This window comes from Nilaparvata lugens, chromosome 1 (genome assembly GCF_014356525.2).
Source record: "Nilaparvata lugens isolate BPH chromosome 1, ASM1435652v1, whole genome shotgun sequence".
Taxonomy (NCBI): Eukaryota; Metazoa; Arthropoda; class Insecta; order Hemiptera; family Delphacidae; genus Nilaparvata; species Nilaparvata lugens.
The window spans coordinates 27,638,647-27,664,147 of NC_052504.1; the positions used below are offsets into that span (position 1 = coordinate 27,638,647).

The 25,501-nt window shown below is 35.9% G+C and overlaps 2 protein-coding genes across 2 annotated transcripts; both read right to left on the reverse strand.

Annotated features, from left to right (window-relative positions):
• Positions 1-17,786: 17,786 nt before the first annotated feature.
• LOC120349556 lies at positions 17,787-19,297 on the reverse strand. The gene is made up of 3 exons (XM_039419936.1): positions 19,156-19,297; positions 18,872-19,018; positions 17,787-18,148 (listed from the first exon to the last, which is right to left on the reverse strand). Exons 1-3 carry the CDS (start codon positions 19,208-19,210, stop codon positions 17,787-17,789), a joined length of 564 nt encoding a protein of 187 aa, XP_039275870.1. The 5' UTR covers positions 19,211-19,297.
• LOC120349591 lies at positions 19,296-21,692 on the reverse strand. Its single transcript, XM_039420019.1, has 2 exons — positions 20,570-21,692; positions 19,296-19,372 (listed from the first exon to the last, which is right to left on the reverse strand). The coding sequence occupies exons 1-2, from the start codon at positions 21,690-21,692 to the stop codon at positions 19,296-19,298; spliced, it is 1,200 nt and encodes a 399-aa protein (XP_039275953.1).
• Between the last annotated feature and the right edge of the window lie 3,809 nt (positions 21,693-25,501).

The following is a 25,501-nucleotide window of genomic DNA, read 5'->3' on the forward strand; positions in this document are numbered from 1 at the left end:
TGATATTATTGATTAAAATATGAGTAAATTAAGTTATTAATTACTCACCTATATAAGTGTTTGAGACAGTAGACACCTTTGGATTATCAAGAGATTCACTTTCACATTCTTCCAAGGCAATACTTCTTAAGCTGTCACAATCAGTTGGTAGGCCTATGCCATCATCAGAATCTAACCTGAAAAATGAATAACATTATTCCATTTATGTAACTTATTATGATACATAGTTTAAAACAAAATTATATAATGTGTCTAATGATATTTCATGAATTTACATTGTGAATTCAAAACTCCTAGTTTATCAATCTGGTACAGTATTAAAATATCCGTGTTTGCGAGCAATAACAAGGCATAAAACCTTATTTTTTGAAAAGGGCTTCAAAGCCTATCTTTTCTTTCCAATCATTCAATGACATTCAGTGATTATATTCATCATTAATAAATCAATAAATAAATAAATAGGCTACTGATTTTTTGAAGACTCACGTTATACCCAGTTTCAGCAGCATTTGATGTCCACAGCTGAAATTGCTCATGATGACTTGGCAAAAACATTCAAAAGTAAAATGAAATCTAAATTTGTGATCTACAATAAATTATTTTTACAATATTACTAGAATTACTTTTTTCAATTCAATTCAAGAGGTACATTACACAATTTTCATGCATGGAAATCACGTGTGAGGATATTAAATAATAACCTTAAAATAGTAACAAATTATATTTTGTCACTAGTAACTTCTGGAAAGCAATGCCATCTAGAACAACTTATGTCGGATGTGAGGCAGCTGAACTTGGAGTCAGATGACCATAATGTGACATACGGTTTTTTGACAGTATATTTCAGTATATCGGTTTAGTATCAGATTGCCTTAATTGACATACGTTTATTTGACACTACCAAAATGACTATCAGATTTAGTGTAAGAGTATCTTATAATGAAATACAATTATTTGACACTTAACGAAATGTAAAAAAGTGATATATATGGATTTTGATATCTCCAAAACCATACTGAATTGACTTTCTATCTTTTGACACTAAGTAAAACTTGATTCGTGCAATAAGATGGCACCCCTAACTCAAAATTGGCATTTTTGTAGATATGTTTCTTTGACACTAAACCATCACGAATGTTCACAACAAAGATGGAAGTGGGAGACCCAGCATAGTGACTGCCAAACTTGTCAAAAAAAGTCAATGCTTAAGTCTGTGAAAATTGAAAGGTCAAAATAATGGAACTTTTTGAGTTTTCCACAAATTTCATGGAGTTTAGGCTGGCTATGCAGTGTTTTGATTATGATGCACAGCTGCAAGAAGAAGTAACAAATTTGTTGAAGGCACAGGCAGCAAAATTTTCAGATGGAAAGGAATTTCCAAGCTCACACATCCCTGTTGAAAATGCCTTTATTTGAATGGTGGCTATGTAGAAAAGTATTATTTGAGTGTGGCTTTCATCTGTATACAGGGTGTTTTAGAAGTAGTTTTGAACATTTTAGGGTATTGTTCCTGGATAATAGCAGACTACAAATGTTGTATTTGAAGTGTCCAAAACTCAGCAGTTATCCACATTGCTGCCATTTTGCTTTTTCACTTGGGAAACGAAATGTTGTATTGATCTGAAATTTGACATGTATATTTATGCTATAAAGACTGAACTTTGAAAAATAAAATGAAACATTTTTGAAACAGCTCATACATCACTGTTAAAAATGACTTAATTTGAATGGTGACTATGTAGAAAGTTCATTTGAGTGTGGCTTTCATCTATATATAATTCAATTTGTTTCCTATATTATGTGCATTTTTATTGTAAAATAAAAAACTAATACTTGAATCCTTGCTTGTATAAACAAAATCTGTTTTTACTTTGAACTTAAATTGAATAATTTTGTGTAATAAATGCAATAAACATGGGTAGAATAAAATTAATAGCCTAACCCAATCTTAAAAGATACTAGAAATAACATATGGAAAACGGTAGACAATTGCCAGGCAATAAAAAGTTTTATGTGTAAAATAAAAATAATAAAAAATGGCAGAACTAAATATTGAAAGTAAAGTGTAATAGTCTTCCTAATTGGATTTGTTATAAATTGCTTGGTCATAAAAGATAAATGTGTAAAATTTTCAAAAAATTTAAATGGTGGAGCTAAATATTGAAATGAAAATATACTACTGTGCCTAAATGGACTTGTAATAAAATAATGTTCAATAAAAACCAAACATAAGATCTTACAAACAAAGAGGATGTCACAGTTGTTCAGTCTTATGTATTCAGGCAACTGCTTTTTTGGCGCAGGTTATGCACACTTTCCTGGAGCATTCGAGACAGATAGGTTTCTTGCAGTCAATACACTTGTATGCTGTCTTCCTTCTCTTTGCGGATGGGCAGGTAGAGCACGTTTTTCTAATTTCGAGTCGGTCACTTGGTCCAGCTTCATTATCACTTTCCACATTTTCTGCCACTGGAAGGTTTTCACCTAATGTCTTCTTGATTGTCTCCCTTAGCTCAGTTGGAAGGCTTGGAATTGAAAGTCTTTTTTGGAGATGTGGGACCAAAAGTTCATAGCCCAAAGACTTGATGAAATCAAATCGTGTCATGACAGGAGAGCGACGATAGCACATGAACAAAATGAAGGCATTCACTGTGCCGATGTTTAGTAGCCTGTAAAATAAGGCAAGAGGCCAACGCCTGGTTCGACGACTCGATGAGAATATGGCGCACTTCATGTCTATTAAGTCTACCCCACATTTAGTAGCATTGTAATAACAAATAATTTCAGGCTTTTTCTTGTCTGCGTTGGTTTCGATGGTATGATGCATGGATGATATAAGTATATGTTGGAGCCAGCTCTAGTTTTCATTTTTCGTTTTTGAATTGGACGCGCGCTCCTCGTTCAGTTCGTATTTCTTTCACTTGAGTGCGTCGCGCTCACTAGCCGGTAGGCTGTCTTTTTCAGTCCAGTCTCGCTTTGAAATAGCTTGCCTCGAGTCGGGAATTGGTAATTTTCGTCGATCATTCCCAGAAGAAAATCGTTCTTCAAATTATTATTTTTTCGTTAATGTTAAATCGTACACCGTAAACCTACGTTTGGAAGAGTGTTTGCCAAATTCCCTTTAGTTGAAAGTTTTAAACTATTATTTTTCGATTGGAAAGTTCACCGATCTATAGTCTTTAAAGACATTGTAAATATCTCGTCAGAAATATATGTGCAACGTTATATGATGGAAGCCGAATTTACCAACAGTAGATGACAATTAAGCTTGCCTTTTCACCATCCTTGATTCATCTCCTACCTCGGGGACACCTGAATACCTTACCTGGGAGTTGTAAGCTAATAATATAAATATTACATTAGGTACTCTGCAGATTTTCGGTGAGTTGTTCTTTTATATATTCATTGCATGTACTTGTTTCTGTAGAGATATCACTTGTTTCTTTTCTATTCAATACAGTCCACTTTACATCAAAATTATTGATTACCAATTTAAAATCAATATAAATTTCTTAAAGTTGAACCTTAGAGTTTACACTGGTCCACCAGGCCAGATTTTTATTGGCTATTTTTTATTCAAATATTTGGCAAGCACTTATCCAATTTTATTGTAAATCGTTTGTGCATGCTAGGGTTCAAACCTGTTTGTACATTATGAATTGAGCCGATCAAGTTGGTTCACTCTTATCTCTATTGTCCGATCGGAACCGTTACTTTGCAATGCTGATAACGTTATCGCTTAGCTTGCTTCGTCTATTGAGCTTTCTCTGTTCAATTTGTACTAACATTATCATTTTGCTTGCTTGAATCATCAATGAAAATCGTTCATTGTTGCATTCGTAATTTTATTCGAAAATTAGTAAATGAAAATCATTAAGTCCTTTCCAATATCCAATCATGAGTGAAAAGAAGTTAAAGCTCAAACGAGCTAAACTTGAGCAATATTTCTATCGTATTCAACGTACTTTCGATTTGTCGAAAAAGGCTTTAAAAGAAGAAGCTAGTGCTAAACAATTTCTAATTCTCTATAGTTCCACTCTTAAAACTGTTCAGGATTATGAAGCTGTTGAAATGGAAATACAGGAGCTTGAAATGGAAAAAGACCCGGAATTTGTACCCAAATTTAGTAGTTCACATATGGAAATGTTCGAACATATGGAAGCAATTGCTAGTGAATTGAAAAAACGCAGTCAGGTTGTACCTAGTGTTTCTACCCCGGCTCAACCTGTATCTTCCAATAAGGATTCGTCTAATATTTTACCGAAAATTGAAATTCCTGTGTTCGACAGAGATCAATCAAAATGGGCGGTATTCTACGAAATGTTTAAATGCATGATTCATGACAACAAATCGATTCCAAATCAACAAAAGGTCCAATATCTGGTGTCCAAACTATCTGGAGAAGCGGCTAATATTTCACGTCATCTACCACCTATTGCTAATAATTATGAAATTATTTGGGATGCATTAATTAAGCGGTTCAATGACCCCCGCTCACTCTCAAATGTGTACTTGAAACAAATTTTCGAATTCAATTGTCTAAAATCTGAGTCTCGTGCAGGTTTAGTTTCTATAGTCGATCAGTTCTGTGGTTCAATTACTGCTTTAAAACGCCTACGAGGTGAAGATGTATCTGATGCAATATTTCTGTTCCAAGCGTTGAAAATTTTAGATCCTGTTTCTCGAAAGGCATTTGAAGCTTCAGTTCATACTAAGGATGATCCCACATATACTGATTTTGTTTCATTCATCGAAAGGCAGATTAAATCGTTACCGCATGACGAATCGTCTAAACAATGCAAGCCAGTAGTGAAACCAATACCAAAATCCAAAGTGTTGGTTGTTCAATCGAATTCGCAAGTGACCAAATCACCGGTAAAAATATCAGAATGTCTGAAATGTTCGATGACAAATCATAAATTGATCAATTGTTGTCTTTTTCGTCAGTTATCACCTTGGGACCGTTTTCGTTTTGTTAAGGAGAAGGGTTGCTGTTTGAAATGTTTCTCGCCAGCCCATCGTAGTAAAGATTGTACTTCTTCCAACTGCGAGGAATGTAGTCAGAAGCATAATTCGCTTTTACATTTCGGAAATGCTTCAAATTCATCATCAAATTCGGATGCGAAAAAGGTAGAAAATAATACTATTACCTGTTGTTCTATCGATTCGAAGTCGGCACCGTATAGTGTTCTACTATCAACTGCTCAAGTCGAGGTACCTGATAAGAGAGGTAGATTGCACAAAATAAGAGTTTTAGTTGATTCAGCTAGTCAAAGTCATTTCATTACTCGTAAACTTTGTCGTAAATTGCAACTATCGATTTCTCCTTTCCAATTAATTGTGAATGGTTTTGGCGGAAATTCGCAATCAGTTTTTGGTCGTACTTTTGTCATGCTTCAATCTCGACTCGATTCTAGTGTTAAATTTTCCATTGAACCATTAGTTGTCGAAAAAATCATGGAACAGCTTCCCACTAGTAAAATTGATAATTCTAAATTATCAAATTTGTTTGGTCTTCGACTTGCTGATGAAAGTTATCACATTCCCAGCGAAATTGATGCTATTATAGGAGCTGAATTAGTGCCCCATATTTTCCGAAATGGTCGTGTGGAAATTGAATCGAATTATTTGATGGCCTTGGAAAGTGTTTTCGGTTATATTTTGATGGGTAGAGCCCCTATTTTAACTCAATCTTCAGAAAATTCAACGTGTTTGATGACTTGTCTAACATCACCGTTGGATAAGTTAGTTCGAAAATTTTGGGAAGTGGAAAGCGTTCCAGATGTAGGAAAACAACTCACTGCTGATGAGTTGGAATGCGAGAAGGATTTTGCATCGTCCGTTCGTCGTGAAAATTAGGGTAGATTCGTTGTCTCATTATCGTTTTCAAAATCCCCTGATTGTCTTGGTGATTCTTATGCTATGTCAGAACGTCGACTCATCAGTTTGGAGAAACGACTGGCACGTGATCCAAACATGCGTTTAGTGTATCACGATGTCCTCTTGGATTATCTCAAACAAGGACACATGGAACTGATAAAAAATCAGAGTGATAAAAGTAGTTATTTTATACCTCATCATGCTGTAATCAAAACTCAGAGTCAATCAACGCCTTTGCGTATTGTCTTTGACGCAGGCGCGAAAACTACTACTGGAGTATCATTGAATGATATACTTCATATCGGCCCCAAGTTGCAAACGGATATTTTCGTTCTGTTAGTCAATTTTCGGTTATTTTCTATCGCTGTAACTGCTGATATAAAGCAGATGTATAGACAGATTCTTGTCGATGAATCGTGTCGCAAATTTCAGCGTTTGTTATGGAGATTTTCGTCCAATGATCCCATACAAATTTTTGAATTAAAAACTGTCGTATTTGGTCTGAGTGAGTCACCGTTTCTAGCTCTCAGAACTGTCCATCAACTTGTTCAAGAAGAAGGTGAAAATTTCCCTGAGGCTAAAGCTCGTATTCCGAGTGACATGTTTATGGATGATTTGGTGACAAGTGTGTCTTCTTTAGGTGAAGCAAATCGTCTTTGTAGTCAGGCTAAAGAATTGTTCGAGAGAGGCGGATTCGAACTTACTAAATGGAGTTCCAATTCACCTGAATTGATGAGTGATTTCTCGGAGGATGGAAAATCGGCCTTGTCTAAAGATTTCGAGATGGGAAATTTGTTGGCTGTCCTAGGTTTGAAATGGCAACCTGGTAGTGATTCGTTTTGTTTTTCAGTGAATCCTAATCAGTCTGTTCCTACCAAACGTCACATTTTATCGGTAGTAGCACGCATTTTCGATCCTTTGGGACTCTTGTCACCCCTAACTTTGTTTCTTAAATGTTTAATTAAACAATTATGGAATGCTGGTCTTGATTGGGACGATTCAGTACCTCCCTCTATTGCGCTTCAATGGGAGACATGTCAGAAGGAGTTCCCTTTATTGTCCAATCTCTTCATACCACGTCATTTAGGAGTGATGAATGATTCGAAAATTACTGTCATTGGTTTCTGTGATGCATCGACTTTAGGTTATGGTGGTGTGATCTACATAAAATCTCAAATGGATATGCAACCTGCAACTATCACATTGTTGTGCGCTAAATCAAAGGTCGCGCCATCTAAGACTTTATCCATACCTAGGCTTGAATTATGCGCGGCGCTCTTGCTCGCTGAATTAATACAGGTTGTTGTCTCTGTTTTGAGCCTTCGTTGTCACGTGACTCGCGTTGTTGCATTATCGGATTCTACTGTTGTCTTACATTGGATCAGGGGCTGTCCATCCAGATGGCAATCTTTCGTCGCTAATCGAGTTACGAAAATTCAAGACTGTCCTATCAACGACTGGTTACATGTGGCAGGAAATTCAAACCCAGCTGATCCCATTTCGAGAGGTTTATCCCCTTCTGAAATAATTAATCATGATTTGTGGTGGTCTGGCCCCTCTTGGCTAATGTTAGAAGAGAGTGATTGGCCCGTCAAGGTCGATCTGGAACCTATAGAGTGTCTACCTGAGGTCAAGGTTCACTCAATTGTCACTGTAGTACAGTCGGAAAATTCATCTATTAATTCGATTCATCTTTTAATTGCTCGTTGTTCCAACTACCAACGTCTATTGCGTATCATGGTGTTAATATTGAAAGTACTTCGTCTATTGCCTAAACCTCATGAATTAGATTTCGATTTGGCGGAAAAACATTTGTGTAAAGTTGTACAAAAAATTCATTTTTCGAAAGAATTACTGGAATTGAAAGCTGGGAAAGAATGTACTTCTCATCTTCAACAACTGTCACCCTTTCTTGATCATGATATTATTCGTGTGGGTGGACGTTTACAAAATTCTGAGTTGAATTATGACAGCTGTCATCCGATTATATTACCGAAAAATGATCCATTGGTCACGCTTTTGATTGATTATTTTCATGAAAAGCACTGTCACGCTGGACCTCATTTATTGGCATCTATTTTGAGACAAAAATATTGGATTTTATCAGCCCGTGTCCTTATAAGGAGTCATGTACGAAAATGTAACAAGTGTTTTCACTATCGTCCCACTCTTACACCGCCGAAAATGGGCAATCTGCCAGCCTGTAGAACTCTGTCATCTAAACCATTCGTCCAATGTGGAGTTGATTATGGTGGACCCCTTCGAATCACCATGGCCAGGCGTCGGAATCCTTTCATATTTAAATCGTACATTTGTCTTTTTGTCTGTATGGCAACTAAAGCCGTTCACATTGAATTAGTTTCGGACTTATCGACCCAAATGTTCTTATCAGCTTTTCGCCGTTTCCTTGCTCGATGAGGTCCTTGTAAGGTCATGTATTCCGATAATGGTACCAACTTCGTCGGCGCCTATGATGAGCTAATAAAATTGTCACGGATGCTGAACTCCAAGGAATATCAAAACCTGCTCCAGAATGAACTTGCTGATCATAGCATTGAGTGGAATTTTATCCCGCCAGGTTCACCTCACTTCGGCGGTCTTTGGGAGGCGAATATAAAATCAGTAAAGTCACACCTGTTTCGAGTTATTGGTAACCAGTTGTTGACTTACGAAGAATTGAACACTGTCTTAGTTCAAATTGAGGCTGTACTTAACTCACGCCCGTTATGTCAAATGAGCGCGGATCCGAGTGAACCCCTCGCCCTCACACCGGCTCATTTTCTCACTTTGACACCTCTTAAGTACCTTCCTATGTTAAATGTGGAAGATCGTCCAATGAATCGCTTGGATCGGTTTGAATTAGTCAATCAAATGGTTCAGTCTTTCTGGAGTCGTTGGCGCAAAGAATACTTACATGAATTACAAACCCGTGTGAAATGGTGTAAGGATTCCACCCCTCTCACGGTTGGTACAATCGTCCTAGTGGATCAACCAAATGTCGCACCGTTGAAATGGCCTATGGGGGTGATTGAGGAAGTATTTCCCGGTGCTGACGGTGTCGTTCGAGTGGCTATGGTGCGGTGCGCCAATGGTCGCTTCAAAAGGCCGGCTACAAAGTTGTATCCGTTGCCTACTCAATAATTTTCCTTTTGCATTTTTGTTTTATTCTCGTTTTGTTTTATTTTTATTTCTTTCGTCGTTTATTCATTGTTTTTTTTTTCGTTTCTTTGTTCTCTAGCCTTGTCTGAAAATAGCTTTTCAGCCGGGGGGGGATGTTGGAGCCAGCTCTAGTTTTCATTTTTCGTTTTTGAATTGGACGCGCGCTCCTCGTTCAGTTCGTATTTCTTTCACTTGAGTGCGTCGCGCTCACTAGCCGGTAGGCTGTCTTTTTCAGTCCAGTCTCGCTTTGAAATAGCTTGCCTCGAGTCGGGAATTGGTAATTTTCGTTGATCATTCCCAGAAGAAAATCGTTCTTCAAATTATTATTTTTTCGTTAATGTTAAATCGTACACCATAAACCTACGTTTGGAAGAGTGTTTGCCAAATTCCCTTTAGTTGAAAGTTTTAAACTATTATTTTTCGATTGGAAAGTTCACCGATCTATAGTCTTTAAAGACATTGTAAATATCTCGTCAGAAATATATGTGCAACGTTATATGATGGAAGCCGAATTTACCAACAGTAGATGACAATTAAGCTTGCCTTTTCACCATCCTTGATTCATCTCCTACCTCGGGGACACCTGAATACCTTACCTGGGAGTTGTAAGCTTAATAATATAAATATTACATTAGGTACTCTGCAGATTTTCGGTGAGTTGTTCTTTTATATATTCATTGCATGTACTTGTTTCTGTAGAGATATCACTTGTTTCTTTTCTATTCAATACAGTCCACTTTACATCAAAATTATTGATTACCAATTTAAAATCAATATAAATTTCTTAAAGTTGAACCTTAGAGTTTACAGTATAACTGATTTGTTTTGCTTTGGAACAAAGCTGACTAGAGTCGTTTTGTCTCTGAACCCATACAGGGATGAGTTAACAGGGCGATTGGGATTTTGAAGGAATTCCTCTGGGATTGCCTTCTTGTCCTTCTTCAAGGTCCCAACATAGGTCAGCTTTCTTTGCAACAGCTCATCTACAACTCCCACTGAGCTGAACCAATTGTCTGCTGTTACATTCCTGTTAGTAGAGATTATAGGTTTGCATAATCTTATGACTGACTGAGTTGGTATACTTAATTTCTTTTCTGCTTCTGTAAGACCTACTGAATCACTGCCCTTTCCTGTGTAGATGTAGGCATTTAGGAGGTATGATGTTTTTGCATCACATAAGCACATTATTTTTATGCCATATTTTCTTGGCTTCTTTGGCATAAATACTCTAAACCCACATCGTCCACGAAAAGGGACAAGCATCTCGTCAATAGTTACATCAGTTGACACTGAATATACACTCTTGCTGTTTGTCACGAATCTCTGAAATATTTCGGAGATCGGAGCAGCCTTATCATTTACTTTTCTCTCATTTCTTGTTTCGATATCATCAAATCTAAGGCACATGAGAAGAATTTCAAATCTTTTCTCAGACATTGTAGCAGAGTAAATCGGACGGCTAAAGTAGTCTTTCTTGAATAGTGACGTTATCTTCACATCATTGGATTTCAGGATAGATGAAATAATTAACAAACTGATTAGAGCCTCTATTTCTTCTTTGTCTGTGTTTCTGTAGTTGTTTTTCTTTGTTTGCTCTTGTAACCTTGACCTTACTCTTTCCAGTTTTGTATTTGTATTTGTAACAATTATGTTTATAATATTTTCATCAAAAAGTAGCTCCCATACTTCTCTTTTAGTAGGCGCATCACCCAGAAGCCTTGCCCTTCCTTGTATTCCTGGTAGAGTTCTTACAATATTTCTAGCTGGTGTTCTTATGTTAGTTGGTGGTGGACGATTTATCCAGGCATTAGGACAGCTTTTCTCACTCTTTTTCATCCGCTCAACATAGTAAATTTCATCTTCATCAACGTCATCTTCAGGAATACAGTTTGCTACAATGTGCTCAATAATGTTTTCGACATTTAGTAAATTTGAATCTTCTTCTTCCTCTTCTGAGCTCAATTCTGACCGTTCTTGCTGTATTATGAAGTCTGGGTCTGCATCGGAGTCATCTACAACACTGCCATCACTATCGCTATAGTTATCCCAAAGAAGATCACGAATATGGTCGCTGAAATCAGCATCTCTCGGATTCAAAATTTGATGTTTTCGACGTCATCTGTTTAGGCTATCCATTTTCTCTGTACACTCTTCCTATATAACACAATACACAACACATATAACATAAAACTATAACTGAAACACTGTTTATAGTAAGATGAAACCCTGGGCCTCTGAGACCACGCCAAACGTTAACCGAAACCCTGGGCTTGTAAGACCGTACTCCAAACAACGTTAACCGAAACCCTGGGCTTCTCAGACCGGCACGTTTTTGACAATTCACCCGTCAAGGTCAAGACACTGAACGGAACTGAACAAACAATATGTCACCGAGTAGTGGAGAAGATGGAAGGAAGGTATTAGGGGATGGGGCGTGTCCGTTAAGCAGTGTTGCCAATATAGGTTAACAAAAATTCCCTTGGGCCTGTCAGACCGGGGTTTCGGTAAGAGTGTTAACCAACTATTAACTACACTCAAATCAATGAAATGAAGAATGTATTTCAGTGTCCATTTCTCTGTTTTGTGCCAATTTTGATAGTTCTCCATCAGCAGGATCAACCCACTGATACATTGATTGTATCTCTTCTCAATTGATGGACATGACACTTTAACAAATGCCTTGTTCACTTTGGACCATTGTTTGATTTTTTCAGCTGGCAAAATTCCAAAGCAAGTGGAAGCAAGAGTTACCCTACTATTATCTTGCCATTTAACCATAACAAGTTTATCATACTCTTACATATGTAGTCTTTTATACTCAATACTTTCCCCCCTATCAAGCTTCACTGCCATTTGCAAGATAACTCTTGCAAGCGATTTGTAACTATTGTGCCAATTCCCTCAAAACAATCCTCTGACAACTTTTCTAGTAAGGGCAATTTAGTAAAATATTTGATGAATAACAAAAAACTGCCTGGAGTGAGTGTTTGAACCAGTGTCATGATGACCAAGGGTCCTTAGCCCAACTCTTTATGAATCAATGAAGTGTTAGCACCCTGATAAATTACAAAGTTCAAGACCAGTCCATATGATGTGGTGATCACAAAGTTATTGAGGCCAACAGGGCGGGGCTTGTTTTTCACATATTGTCTCATACTACATTGACCAGAAAATAGGATCATTTGCTCCGTCAATTTGTTCTGTGATTGGTGCTTAGAATCTGCAATTACCTACTACTACTGTAGATCCATTGTAAATCTTGAACAAGTTTGATCAGTTTTATCCAAATTCCTTTTGCATTCTTGCCTCATCTTTCCTAAGAATAAATGTAGTTCATAGTTGTTCCTACTTTAATTTCCCCTCTTAAAAGACAAACAACTATCACAGGCATCTTTTTGGGGTTGGTAAATGGAAAGATTGTAATCATAAAATACCTGTAAAAACTTACACTATGACAATGGACCTTAATTTCCACATTCAAACCAGTCATCTTTATAAAATGAGTACACATTCATTTTTGATTGCCAGTTGGGTTCTAGGTATAATTTTAATATCCTCTTGCGGTAGTAATGAGATTCTGCCTTTGGCAATCCTGACCATAATTCTTCCAGCGATTCAACTTCCTTTGATTTTTTAGTTTTTTAGGAGCAGATTCAAATGGATCCTTGTAACTGATGGAGCTATCATTGTCTGTTGAGTTATCTTCATTGTCCATTCACCTATGGCTGAAGTATGCAGGATAATAGTCTTACAAACTCAAACTGTAGTACCAGCCTTTTTCAGATGATACAAGAATGTTTTCTTCTGCTTATAGTGTCTTTCTTCCAGTCTCGAGCTCTATTGGTAGGCCTACTGATCTTCTGGTTCAAAAATTTACAAACAGCGTCTTCTGTTTTCTTCCCTATTACAATTGCATTACCCTTCCATTTTCCCAGCTTCCTTCCATATGTTATAATCATATGCACCATCATCCTCTTTTCTTTTTCCACTGTATCCTCACCCTAACGTCCTAGCTGCTGCTGCATTCTTCTTTATTTTCCAAGCATCCTGGTCCACCTGATGACTTTTTTGCTGTTTATTGCTTTATTCGTTGGGTGATTAGTCATCTACATTGTCATCAGTCTGATTTGGTCTATACTCTCCATCAATATTATTTTTGAAATTATCTGCACTCATTTTGATTTGGTCTAAACTCTTTATCAATATTATTTTCAAAATTATCGGCATTGTGGACACCTTGATTTGGTCTATACTCTCCATCAATTCTATTTTCAAAGTTTGGTATTAAATAAAATGAAGATGAATTAGAGAAATATTTATTCATATCAGCAGGAACCGTAGATGTGGTAAATTCTATTTCCTCATCTGCTGGTACATTTATTATTGGTAACATTGTATTATCTAAGTTTGCATCCATATTAGACTCTGCAGCTTCTAATATAATATTATTTTCTTCAGTTGCAGTCAAATTAATTCAATTCAATTTCCTGATTTGCTGGTTCATTTATTGTTGGTAAAATTACATCATTTGCACTTCACATCCATACTATACTCTGTAATATCCTCATCTACCAGTACATCAGTTTATTGGTATTCCTACATCATTCAAGCTATTTAAACTTGACTGCAGCCTCTAAAAACATTTCCATGGATGTAGGCAGCTTATTTCCTAGGTTGGACTGAGGTTTTTGTTGCAATGTCAATCTTAAGGTGTGTACAGACTTTCATTCCGCTCCAAGACCGAACGTCACTCCAGCAGAGCGATTGATGATCGACCGGCGAGCAACAATGGTTCGACCGGGGAACGCGAGAAGATCTAACATCTTCCGTAACGTTCATGATCGGTGCGAGTAGAGAGCGGAGGCGGAGCGATTGCTGTGCGATGGTGGTACATGGGCGGTACGAGGGAGGAGCGTGCTCGGTGCGGGTTGGAAGCACGAGTATGTGTACGCAGCTCTAGTAGCCTCTCCGCTCATTATCTTCTAAAATAGTACAAACCTATTTAGTACACTCCATTTTAAAGAGAATGACAGATGACAAATTCATATGTTTCCTGATGTTGCCCCTCATCAACACCAATTACTTCCAGTTCACATCTTCAACCTGTAAAAATATAATATATTCTTCATCAACAATAATTATACAGAATGGGGGAAAAGTCTGAGAATGGCTTAATATATCATACACAAAGGTAATTTGATGGTGGGTGTGATTGGGGATCCTACTCAAATTGAAAAAACTACTTTACAATGACCTTAAGAATCTGGTCCGCCATCTTGGATCCGCCATTTTTAATGCAACTTTATTTTTTTAAATAGGAAGGTCATCATGCAATACATGATTTTGATACAGAATTTCAAAAAAAAAAAAAATGAATTGCGAAAAACCGCACATCGATATCTCAAACCGTTTAGAAGCTATTCACATTATTAATCAATACCACTCACTCATGTATTTCATTTCTGATTTGCATGGTACTGATTGATATAATGTGAATATCTTCTGAACGGTTTGCGATATCGATATACGGTTTTCGCCATTCATTTTTTCTTGAAATTCCGTATCAAAATAATGTATTGCATGACAACCTTCCTATTAAAAAAAAATGAAGTTGCATTAAAAATGGCAGATCCAAGATGGCGGACCAGATTTTTAAAGTCATATTAAAGTAGTATTTTCAATCCAAATAACATCCCCAATCACACCCACTTTGGAATCACTTCTTTTTATGAGATACTAAGCCGTTCTCAGACTTTTTTCTCTCTTTTCTGCTTTGAATAGTATTGATTAATAATGTGAATATCTTCAAAACGGTTTGAGATATTGATATGCGGTCTCCGCCATTCATTTTTTCTTGAAATTCCCTATCGAAATCATGTAACACATGACCACCTTCCCATTAAAAAAAATGAAGTTGCATTCAATATGGTTGATCGAAGATGGCTGATTTTTAAAGTCATTGTAAAGTAGTTTTTTTCAATTTGAGTAGGATCCCCAATCACACCTACCATCAAATTATCTTTGTTTAATCAATAATCAATAATAATCTTTATTCTTGTCATCAAACATTACAAATGTTATAAACAAACGTCATGTGGAGATAAAACATAGCATTGCATATACTAACAATATATCATACCGCTAACACATATATACATAACATTAAACATGTACACATATGTATACATATATCGTGGGTGTACTGCAAAAAGTGACCAAGTCAAAAAATGCACTTTCTCACAAATCGCATTTGAAGTTTCATACCCGGTGTAAAAATAGAATTTAAATTTTTCCATCGATAATCTATTTTCTTACCATTTCCAATAGCATAGACTCTTATATTCTTTGAGACTTATGATGAAAATTCACAAAGTTTTAGAAAAAAATGTATTAAACCTGGTTTTTCTGACTTGGTCATCAATGCTATTCTTATAATACAGTGACTTGGTCACTTCTACTTAATTAGAAGAATTAGGTAATTGACTTATTATATTGAATAAAATGAATAGGTACTTTTTGTTATAAATCTTTTTAATTAATATAATATTGTCACAAAATATAATGTTACAAAAATAATTTGTAAAGATAAGTAATAATAATAATTAATTATGAATAAAAATTAATTAATTATCAATTCAAATAATCATCAAAACACGGTTCCCTTGATTTTGTTCATAATTATTATAAAAATAAGAAGGATCTTTTTGTAGTCTTTGCTCAGAAAACGTAATTCCTCTTGAGTAAGAATTCATTGAAATTTTGAGGCCATGGTCATAAGACAAGCAAGTCCTTGCATACAAGTCGCTTGCACAGAGTTTGATTCAATGTTAAATTTTGCTTGCTCATTATTTACTCATTTTAAACCATTGTCCTTCTTTAAACCCAAAAAGGATCAATACATAATTTGTCAGAACATAAAAAAAAGAGATAGAACAGATGAAATGGTGGTACTATCTAAAAAGATCCTTTTTCTTTTCATCAAGTACTTGCTCATTGTACTTGAGTACATTGAGGAATCAAAATTTAACATTGAATCAAACCAGGTGCAAGCGACGTGCATGCAAGTACTTGCTTGTCGTATGACCACGCTTTATACTACCTCACTTCCCCAATACTATTTTAAAACACTTTTTTGAAACTATTCACTCTCTGCATCTGAATTGTCAGAACAATTAATGCCTGGCTCAGGAACACAATCTTTGCTCTTTGAGTCACTTGGGAGTGACTTGTACCAATTGTGATACTCTTGAGGAATCACGTTTGTTGAACAGAGTCTAACAAGGTCTTTCTTCTTTGCCTCAGATATTGATAACATTTTTTTGTAAAGTTTTGGTAGGTCATTGATAACTGAGGGTCGACCACGGCCATAGGCTTTTATGACACTGAACTCTTTGTCCTCATGACTGTATTTGAATTTTATTATACCTGGATTTTTCTTCTCGTATCTTAAGGCTTTGATCTTCAGCCAATTCACTTTTTCACCTGAAGCATCTACAGATCTGTTCCTTATCATCTTTGAAGCAACACATTTGAAATTGATGAAATCCGAGAATTCAAGTTCTTTTGCGATGTAGCTCCCACTTTTTTTATTTTTTCCTCTGCAGGAGCGTGCAGTGAGAAAAATGTTTACCCAGTCTCTCATACAGAAAACAGAAACATGTCGTTTTGCGGTTTCAATAGAACTGTGCATAGAATCACACTCCATGTAGGAGTGCCCCTTTTCCATAAACTTATGGTCGACAACTTCAAGGTGTGTCTTTTGCACAACATATAAAAAAAGTGCAGCCACGTACTGATTACGGTTTTGACCGCTACATGTGTCCGAATACAGTGCAATTTCATTAACATTCTTTGGAATTTGTGAAATCCAGTTCAGGAGGGCAGTCCCAATTTCACAGCTCCCTCGTTGACCGTTGAGCTCAGACCAAAAAAACAGAACCCTTTTTGTGATGGTGCAGACTCATAAAGAGTAAAGTTATAAATACAAACTTTCCTACAATAATACATTTGAGATGCAGCTGAATACGGCAGCTGTAAAACACTTTGCATATCGAATGTAGCACAAATAAAATTTTCGTCATTTTTTGCTCACAATTGATCTTTTTTTTTCGCCTCATATGCTTCTTCTTTCCTTTTATCATGTTGCTCAAACTCGATCACCATTTCATCTGTTCTATTTGTTTTTTTCATGTTTTCACAAATTATGCATTGATCCTTTTTAGGTTTAAAAAATGACAAATTGTAGTTCTGGCCAAAAACTCTTCTGTAGGTGATTTCTGATACAACTTGTTCCTTTACGTCTGTGGCTTTCTCTTTCAATTTGGCCTCTTCCAGGTACAATTCATACATTTTTCTTATCGATAAATTACAGTCCAAGTATTGTCTTTTAGTTGAGCTTCGACAATAGTGGGACTCAACAGTTGGGAAGCTCTCAATGTGGTCTTTCACTCTCTTTATTAAAGCTGCTTCTGTCTTATTCACAGGTTCTTTTCTTCCACGCTTATCTCTTTCAGCAAATTCTCCTGTGCTGTCAACACCTGCCAATGCTTTTTCAACTGGACCATGACTTATACTAAGAGTTCTCAAGAAAAATGTTTTGCAAACACGTACCTTATTTCCTTCATCATTATTAAAATGATATATTCTACTATTCGTCTTACCTTTTCCTGATTCTGTACATACTCTCTTAGTCTTAGTTGATGAGTTAGTAACTAAATTGATTATGAAATCTTTTTGGCGACAATAGTCTAGTTTCCAGAAGGTTGAGCAAATTCTCTTACTGTATCACTATCAAACATTGCAGAGCAATTCCATCTGCATGAATTGCAATCGACATCTTTTGGTGATTTTCCAGCTTTCAATCCTGTTTTCGTTCTATATTCTTTACCTGATTTCCTTTTCAGTTTATCTTTGTTTCTCTTCCACTCCTCTTTGTTTGACGATTTCCACCTTGTCAACTTTCTTCCACTTCTAAAATTATCTTCATCAGAAGAACTACATTCCGCGGACCCAGTTGGTTCATAATCACTGCTGTCATGATTTGAAGTTTCGAGTGGTAGACTTTGTGCATCTGTCATGCCTTCTTCCTTATTAAATAATGATGACGTGTCTGTAAAAAAAAGCAATATAAAAATATAAACTCCATTAAAACTAATAGATCTATTCCTTGAAATCCTGTCATAAATATTGTAAAAGTCCCTTGTATTATTTGTCATCCAGATGGTATATTTCTCTTTATTAGTTATGCACTAAACTGTTTTTCAAAAAAGTGAAGTTAGTGATAAATTATAGACTAACCTTATTGATTCAAATTGAAAAAGAATAGCAAAATTGAACTTGAATGTTGGAATACTTATTTCGAAAATGGTAAACGATTTGACATAAAGTCTGAGTTACTAATAATTATGGATACAATAGTATATGCCTACTTGATCATTGTATAATAGTTAATACTTCTTTCTACACTTACTATTATTTAAAATTAGATCCAAATAATTATTATAAGACAAAAGTTGATATTAGAATTTAAGTAACTGACTCCTTGCACACAGCCTTCCATGCTATGCCATAATAATTCCATTCTTATTGCATTAATTAAATTTTATTCTTCTTGCACCAAACTTTTATTCAACAACAAAGAATGTCAATTAGTCAGTAGCCTTTTCATTGTTTAATGATAGTATTAATGATAGAGCTTAATGATAGTATTTTTCGTTTCTCAATATTATTTTTGGTTTGACATTTTCAGACAAACCACAATTAAACTTACCAGTTAGGTCTAAGTCTGCTCCGGTTTCTAAATTATTTTTACACTAATGATTATTACACTAACTGGAAAAATCTGGTGCGGTTTCCAAATTATCTTGTGTTATTTCATCATTGAATCTAGGTCCTTTTTCCACATCATTTTTCACAGGTTCATTCCCTCCAGTGAGTAACATTTCGATTTCATTTTCCATTTGTAAAGAATTTTCTGTATCTGAAATTTAGAAAAAATAATATAATTATAATACGAGCAGTTTACCTGTATGCTGCCCTGCAGCATTACCTTACAATGCAGTGGCTGGTTTTATTCATAGATGAAAAATTTTTTACACCAAACACTATTACACTCACCAGTAAAGTCTGTTCCGGGTTTCAAATTATCTTGTGTCACGTCATCATTCAACATATTAAATTCAAAAACTTTATTAAAAATACTTCTTTGCTTCTTTTTAATAAAAAAATAGTCTTTTGATCAGAAACATTTTCAAAGTCTATGCTTTTTCAAAAACAGCAACGGATCCTGGGAAAACAAACATCAACTTCCTATCTTTTTCAGTTATTTTCGGGTCTGGCAAAACCCCCAAAATTTGAGTTTTTGATATTACAAAAATGTCTAATTCATCTGGGAAAAATGTTGTGGCGTGTTCATCCACTCTTCTCAGCCCCATCACTTTTATCTTGGTTTCTGAATCATCATCATCGAAGTCATCCTCTTCTTCTAGGCCTAATACTGATTGTATGCAGCACACATATTTATAGTTTACAGTTTTCCTATACCCACCCAACACATTTACTAAAATATGCTTTCCAGGCTTCAGGTTTTCGTTTGAGACTTGTTCATATTCAACCTCGTCTGGCTCTTCAAGTGGCAATGGACTTTCAATGTAGTGAAACATTTCTTTATCAGTAATCTCTACATCAGATGTATCTGAATCTGAAGATTCAAATTTCAAATTTCGTTTGGTTATTTTACTTGGTTTTGTCTCTTTTGTTGATTTTTTCCTTTTGCTTGCTTCATTGACCTTGATGTTTCTCTTTTCTTGTTTTTCTTTTTTTATTTTTTCTTTCATTTGCTTCTCTGATTCTGCCTTTTGAAGTCTTTCAATTACTTCCTTCGATGTTAGAACTTCGCCATATCTATCAGGTTTTATTCTGGTTTTAACGATCTTTTTTGTTGGAGTTTGAGGTAATTGTTTATGTTTAGAATTCCTTATAGTTTCTGCAAATATCTCTACAACTGATTTTGATGATCCTGGCGTTGATTTTGGTGATGGTAACACTTCTGTTCCTGTTTCTCGTAGCTCAAGGACAGTTGTTTCGTCTTGTAACACTTCTGTTCCTGTTTCTCGTAGCTCAAGGACAGTTGTTTCGTCTTGTAACACTTCTGTTCCTGTTTCTTGTAGCTCAAGGACAATTGTTTCGTCTTGATAAGAAGGGCTAAGGTCTCCTATGTCCATCATTGGAGAATCAACTTTTGATGTGGAAGCTTGAGAGAAGTTCTGGCTTTTATCTGTATCTTCTTTCTTCTTACTTCCTTCATTATTTTTATTAGCTTCTTCTTTCCTTTTTTTGTCAGTTTCCTCTGTTTCTGCTTCTTTCTGTTCATTTTTCTTCAACTCTTCTTTTTTTTTCTTTTTATAGGTTTGTAAGTCCACTGGATTGAATTGGTTCTCAGGAAACATTTTTTTATTCAAAGGAAATATTCCAGTACTTATAAACCCAGATTTGATGTTTGCTGGGGTCATTGAAATACGCCATACCTCACCTAGTAGCTCCACAAACTCTTTCTTTAAAAGTCTCTGATGGCTCTGTCCCATTTTAGATTTGCCATTATCAACCAGTATCTTTTCCCAATGAGATTTCACAGGCCCAAAAACACACTTGTCTAATGGTTGGAGTTTGTCAGTTAGATGGCTCGGTAATCTAATAAGGGTGATTTTGTTTGCTGCAGCTTCCTTGACCAAATTGAGAGTGATGTGGCTATTATGTCCGTCAAAAATCAAAACAACTTCTTGATCTGGTAGATTTTTTTCGATACGAATTTTGTTGACATATGGGATGAAAGCAGTTGTGAACCAATTGAAGAAAACTGGTCCTTCCATCCAACCACTAGCTGATACAGCATACGATGTTCCAGGATATGCTTTATCTGAAACCCAACGCGGTTGTACAGTTGTTGCACCTTTGAATAAGACCATGGGGGGCATCACAGATCCATCAGCAGATGCACATGCCAGCACAGTAGTCGACTCTCTACCAGATCCTCCAGAAACTCGACAAAGTGATTTTCCTTTTTCGCCAATTCCACGAAACCGAGAGGGATCACTCTTGAATCCTGATTCGTCTGCATTGAAGATGAAAGAGGCTTTGTCTGGAGTAAGTAGTTCCTTTTCGGTGTATATCTGGTCTAGCTTTTCATAAAAATCATAGACAATATCAGGGGTAGTGTTACTTTTTCTTACAGCCTGAAGGTGTTCGGCTTTTTTTAATGATAGTCGGCTATGTCGTTTCATGAACCCAAGGTACCAGTCTTCACCTGGTGTATTGTCTTTAAAAACGTTTTTTATGTCATTGGCCTTGATGTATTCGCCTACAAGTTGCATAAGTTCCATGCGATCACATGGGTAACCAAATTCTGCTCTTGCAATAAGACAGTCTACTATTGTATTTTCTTCTTCATCAGTCAGTGTTCTTCGTCGCCCACCACCTTGATGATCCAAGCTCACTTTCCCACTGATCCTCAGCTGTATGACAGATTTCGGAATTTCATACTTCTTTGCCGCCTCCCTCTGGCTCATCTTCTTCTCCTTCACCATCCTCACAGCTTCTTGAAGATCTTCCAGAGTGTAAGAAGGAGCGGCCTTCTTCTTCTTATATGTTCTAGGCATTATTTATCTGTAATGAAAAGAAAAACAACATATCTTGAGCATTACAGCACTTTTTATACTTTTAATAAGTTTTCAAATGTGGTCATAATTACCCCTTTTTTGTGGTCATAATTACCCCACTTTTTATAAAATGATGGGGTAATTATGACCACAAATTTAAATTTACTCAGAAATATTAGATTGAGTTAGAACTTTGAAACAATAATTCAAACATCCTTAACTTACTTTTAAACATGAATGAGCTCATCTGGAATTTTTTTATTTCTTGTCACAAAACTTTATTTACAAGATGGACAAATCCGTTCAACAAAAATTTCTGTAGCCTTCTACTCTCAAATTGAAATTGTTATGGAAAAGCCTTCTAATCAGTCACACAGATGCACTAAAATCAAAAACACATTATGAGGTTAACATTTAACCTCAAAACCAAATTTTATCAAACACCAAATAGCTCAAAATGGCGCTGGTCACAATTACCCCCTGGTCATAATTACCCCTCCTGACCCTAATCAGTGACAGAGTCATGGCAAGCTAATACCCTATAAATAGATCAATGTTTTCACATTGAACTTGAATAATAATTATTATTGTATTTCTACTTACCAGCCAAACTTGTTTCAGTTGCCATAATATTCTCTTGAGCAATGTCGGTTTCATTTTTCTCTAGTACTGTAACTCATTGAGTGCAGCTTCAATTTGGAATTCATTAGTTGTTTTCAAAACTAAACCTGGAATAAAATATAAATAATTATTCAATGAAACCAGTAGGCTATTTTCAAGCTTCTTTTCCATTTCGTATAAGTTACTAAGATCTACAAGAAGCCTAAAAGAAAGTTTTTAGCCTATCATGAAAACCGACTTCAGAATAAATTAACCGGCGATTGTCAATGTTCTGAAAGAAGATTGATGTGTATTTTTGAAAACCTGTTAAAACATTAGAAGGGCGTGGAATTTAATCGATTGATTCATTCATTTGTATACCATAATGATTCATTTAAAATGGAAAACAATCAGAACACAACGCTAATAAAACAACAACTACATGTGTAAAACATAACCTTAAAATAATAGATTTACACAAGATAATTAATTTTGACTTACCTTTATCACTCAATTTTATAAGCAGATCAATCCTTTTGCTCATTTTTAAAACAATACAATACAGTAAAATTGTTATAGTAAATAATTAGCATATTCCGTTTATTATTAATTCCACAAAGAACATGTCTAACTACGTACGTTCAAGGCACAAACAAGTAGGCGTCTAGGCGACTGAAGACTGGTCTGAAACTCTGAATTCAGCTGATGATAAACAGGGAAAAGTGTCCAAGTCATATTGGTCATGTTGGCGCGAAACTAAATTATCAGATGAAACTGACTAACTGATCTTGGGCATTTCTGCCTGTAGTACTGTCCATCACAAACTATATTAAAAACTGACTAAATATACATATACATTTTTTCTTGTATAAGAATAGCCTGAATGTAGTTGACATTATAAGATGTAACTGACTAAATAATCTTGGGCATTTTTGCCTGTAGTACTGTCCATCATGAACTATATTAAAAACTTACTAAATAGATATAGACATATTTACTTGTACAAGAATTGCCTAAATATATGTTGGCATTATCAGCTGATGAAACTGACAAACTTATCTTGGGCATTTCTGCCTGTAGTACTGTCCATTATAAACTATATTGAGAACTGACTAAATAGATATAGGCATATTTACTTGTACAAAAATATTCATAATTTAGTTGGTCATTTATAAAAGTACCTACTAAAAAATAACCTTTTAGGAATAATTTGATGGACTTGGTCATTTTTTTAATGCTTCTAGGCATGCTTTTCTGATACTTCGTCACTTTAACTCATTTTTTGAAATTTTTGACTTGGTCACTTTTTGCAGTACACCCACGATATACATATACAAATATAATATAAAACAGTCAGATGCTCACGTTATGACTTAGGTATTTGTCAATTGTATAAAAAGCCTGTTTTTGAGCCATTGTGCTACTGTAGATATGAACTTTTTTGTGGTAAATTTTTTATTCTTGTCGGTAATTTATTGAATAATAAGTATTGTTGATACATATAGCTTTTGAATGTTTTTTGCAGTCTGATGTATGGGGTAATTAGGTTATTCCTATTTCTAGTTCTATGTTCATGCTGATGGCTATATGTCTTGTTGATAGAGTTAGGTTTTTTTTAACAAGGACCAGGTTACAATAAATGTACATTGAAGGGAGGAGAGTCATGATTCCAAGCTCGATAAAACTATTTTTACAGCTTTCAACACTCCTTAGACCAACAATGCAGCGAATTGCTTTTTTTTGCCAAATAAATGCCTTCTTCATATCACTTGAGTCAGGCACGGCCCTAGGGACTTTGCCGCCCTGGGCGAGATCGGCAACTGCCGCCCCCCCGCAAGTATCCCGTCTTTAATTGTTAATCCCGGGTTCCACCCCTCCTTGAGCGATCGCCTAACGCCGGTTACACATTGGGCGGTTTCTGCCGGGGCGGTAATTTCGCCGTCGCCGCCGTTCGAGCAGTAGTCTATGAACTTGAATGGAAGCTTACACACTGGGCGGCAGAAACGCCGCGCGGCTATATTGCTGTTGGCGGAAGCTGTGCAGCCGTCCACTGCCACTGCGGCTGGCGGTGTTTTGCTGCTCTTGTCTACGCAGTGGCGTACGTGACCAAATGGGCGTTAACACATTTGGCGGTTGTCTACCGTCGCCGCTGATCAGTCGTCTTTCCCAGTTGCTCCAAGTCAGAGGTCTTTGAAAATCAGCCTTTTAATTTGTGTCTTGTTGTAAAGTTTGTAAGTTGTTTATAACATTTATTTATTGTTTTAAGTGTTTGTGGTTGACGAGTGTGAGAAAATGAGTAAGTTAATAGTTGTTAATATCATTTGTAGAACAGAGGCCAGTTTTGTGGGACAAAACCCTCGACATATTTAAGGATCGAGATGCAACAAGGAATGCGTGGAAGGAAGTGTGTATGGAGATTAGGGGGGATTTTGAAACTCTGGAATACAAGAAAAAAACTGTAATATGTTGTATATCGCTGTCGATTTAATAAAAACGTTCATTTCAATGAATCCAAGCAAGGCGATTTCTCTGCTGTCTTCTTTTCCTTTGACGGCACAACAAACGTGGTAAAAGTTGTTGCCTTTCCATTTCAAGTTAAACACTTAATAATATATACTTTTGGAAAATGTGCAAAATACAATATTAACTGAACACTCATGAAACAGTGAAGTCACAACACATTTGCGATGAAGAACTACAACAATTATTTTGGCTACTGATCATACGATCATACTGATCATATTTTGCCGCTCGATGTTTGGCGGTATTTTTTCCGCTGTATGTGTAAGCATGACTTTTTTTCTAGGTTGCGACGGCAGTCTCGCCGCCGCGGCAGAAACCGCCCAGTGTGTAACCAGCGTTACTATTGTGTCTCCGCTGTGATGCGACACCACAGTCTCAGTAAACTCTAAAAAATTATGTTTAACACTAGTTATTGACATTTAAACAAATATTTGACAAGTATAAATATTGGGGAACAGTAAAGTCCAGTCAATATAGACATAAAAATGGGGGTTTGCTTGCAATTTATATCGTAGTTCTGATTTTTTAATATTTTATTTGGATACATGAGAGAGGTTCAGAACCAAATTCTTCATGTAAAATTCCCTTGTGCTAATACAGAGTGGCCCAAAAAGTTCGTATTTTAGGTTCATTTTCCAGTTTTCAGCTATTTCCGGCAAAATCAGTGATCGGACAGAAAAATTTGC

Bases quoted from the DNA above. Each gene is read 5' to 3' on its own strand.
- LOC120349556 (XM_039419936.1), bottom strand. From the start codon at position 19,210: ATGTTGAATGATGACGTGACACAAGATAATTTGAAACCCGGAACAGAC. The intron at 19,019-19,155 runs GTGAGTGTAATA...TCTAAATTTCAG, and splicing joins ACCCGGAACAGACTTTACTG to ATACAGAAAATTCTTTACAA. The intron at 18,149-18,871 runs GTTAGTGTAATA...TTTTTTTTACAG, and splicing joins AACCGCACCAGATTTTTCCA to ACACGTCATCATTATTTAAT.
- LOC120349591 (XM_039420019.1), bottom strand. From the start codon at position 21,692: ATGCCTAGAACATATAAGAAGAAGAAGGCCGCTCCTTCTTACACTCTG. The intron at 19,373-20,569 runs GTGAGGTATGGC...GGGTTTTGCCAG, and splicing joins AGAGTTTGTGGAGCTACTAG to ACCCGAAAATAACTGAAAAA.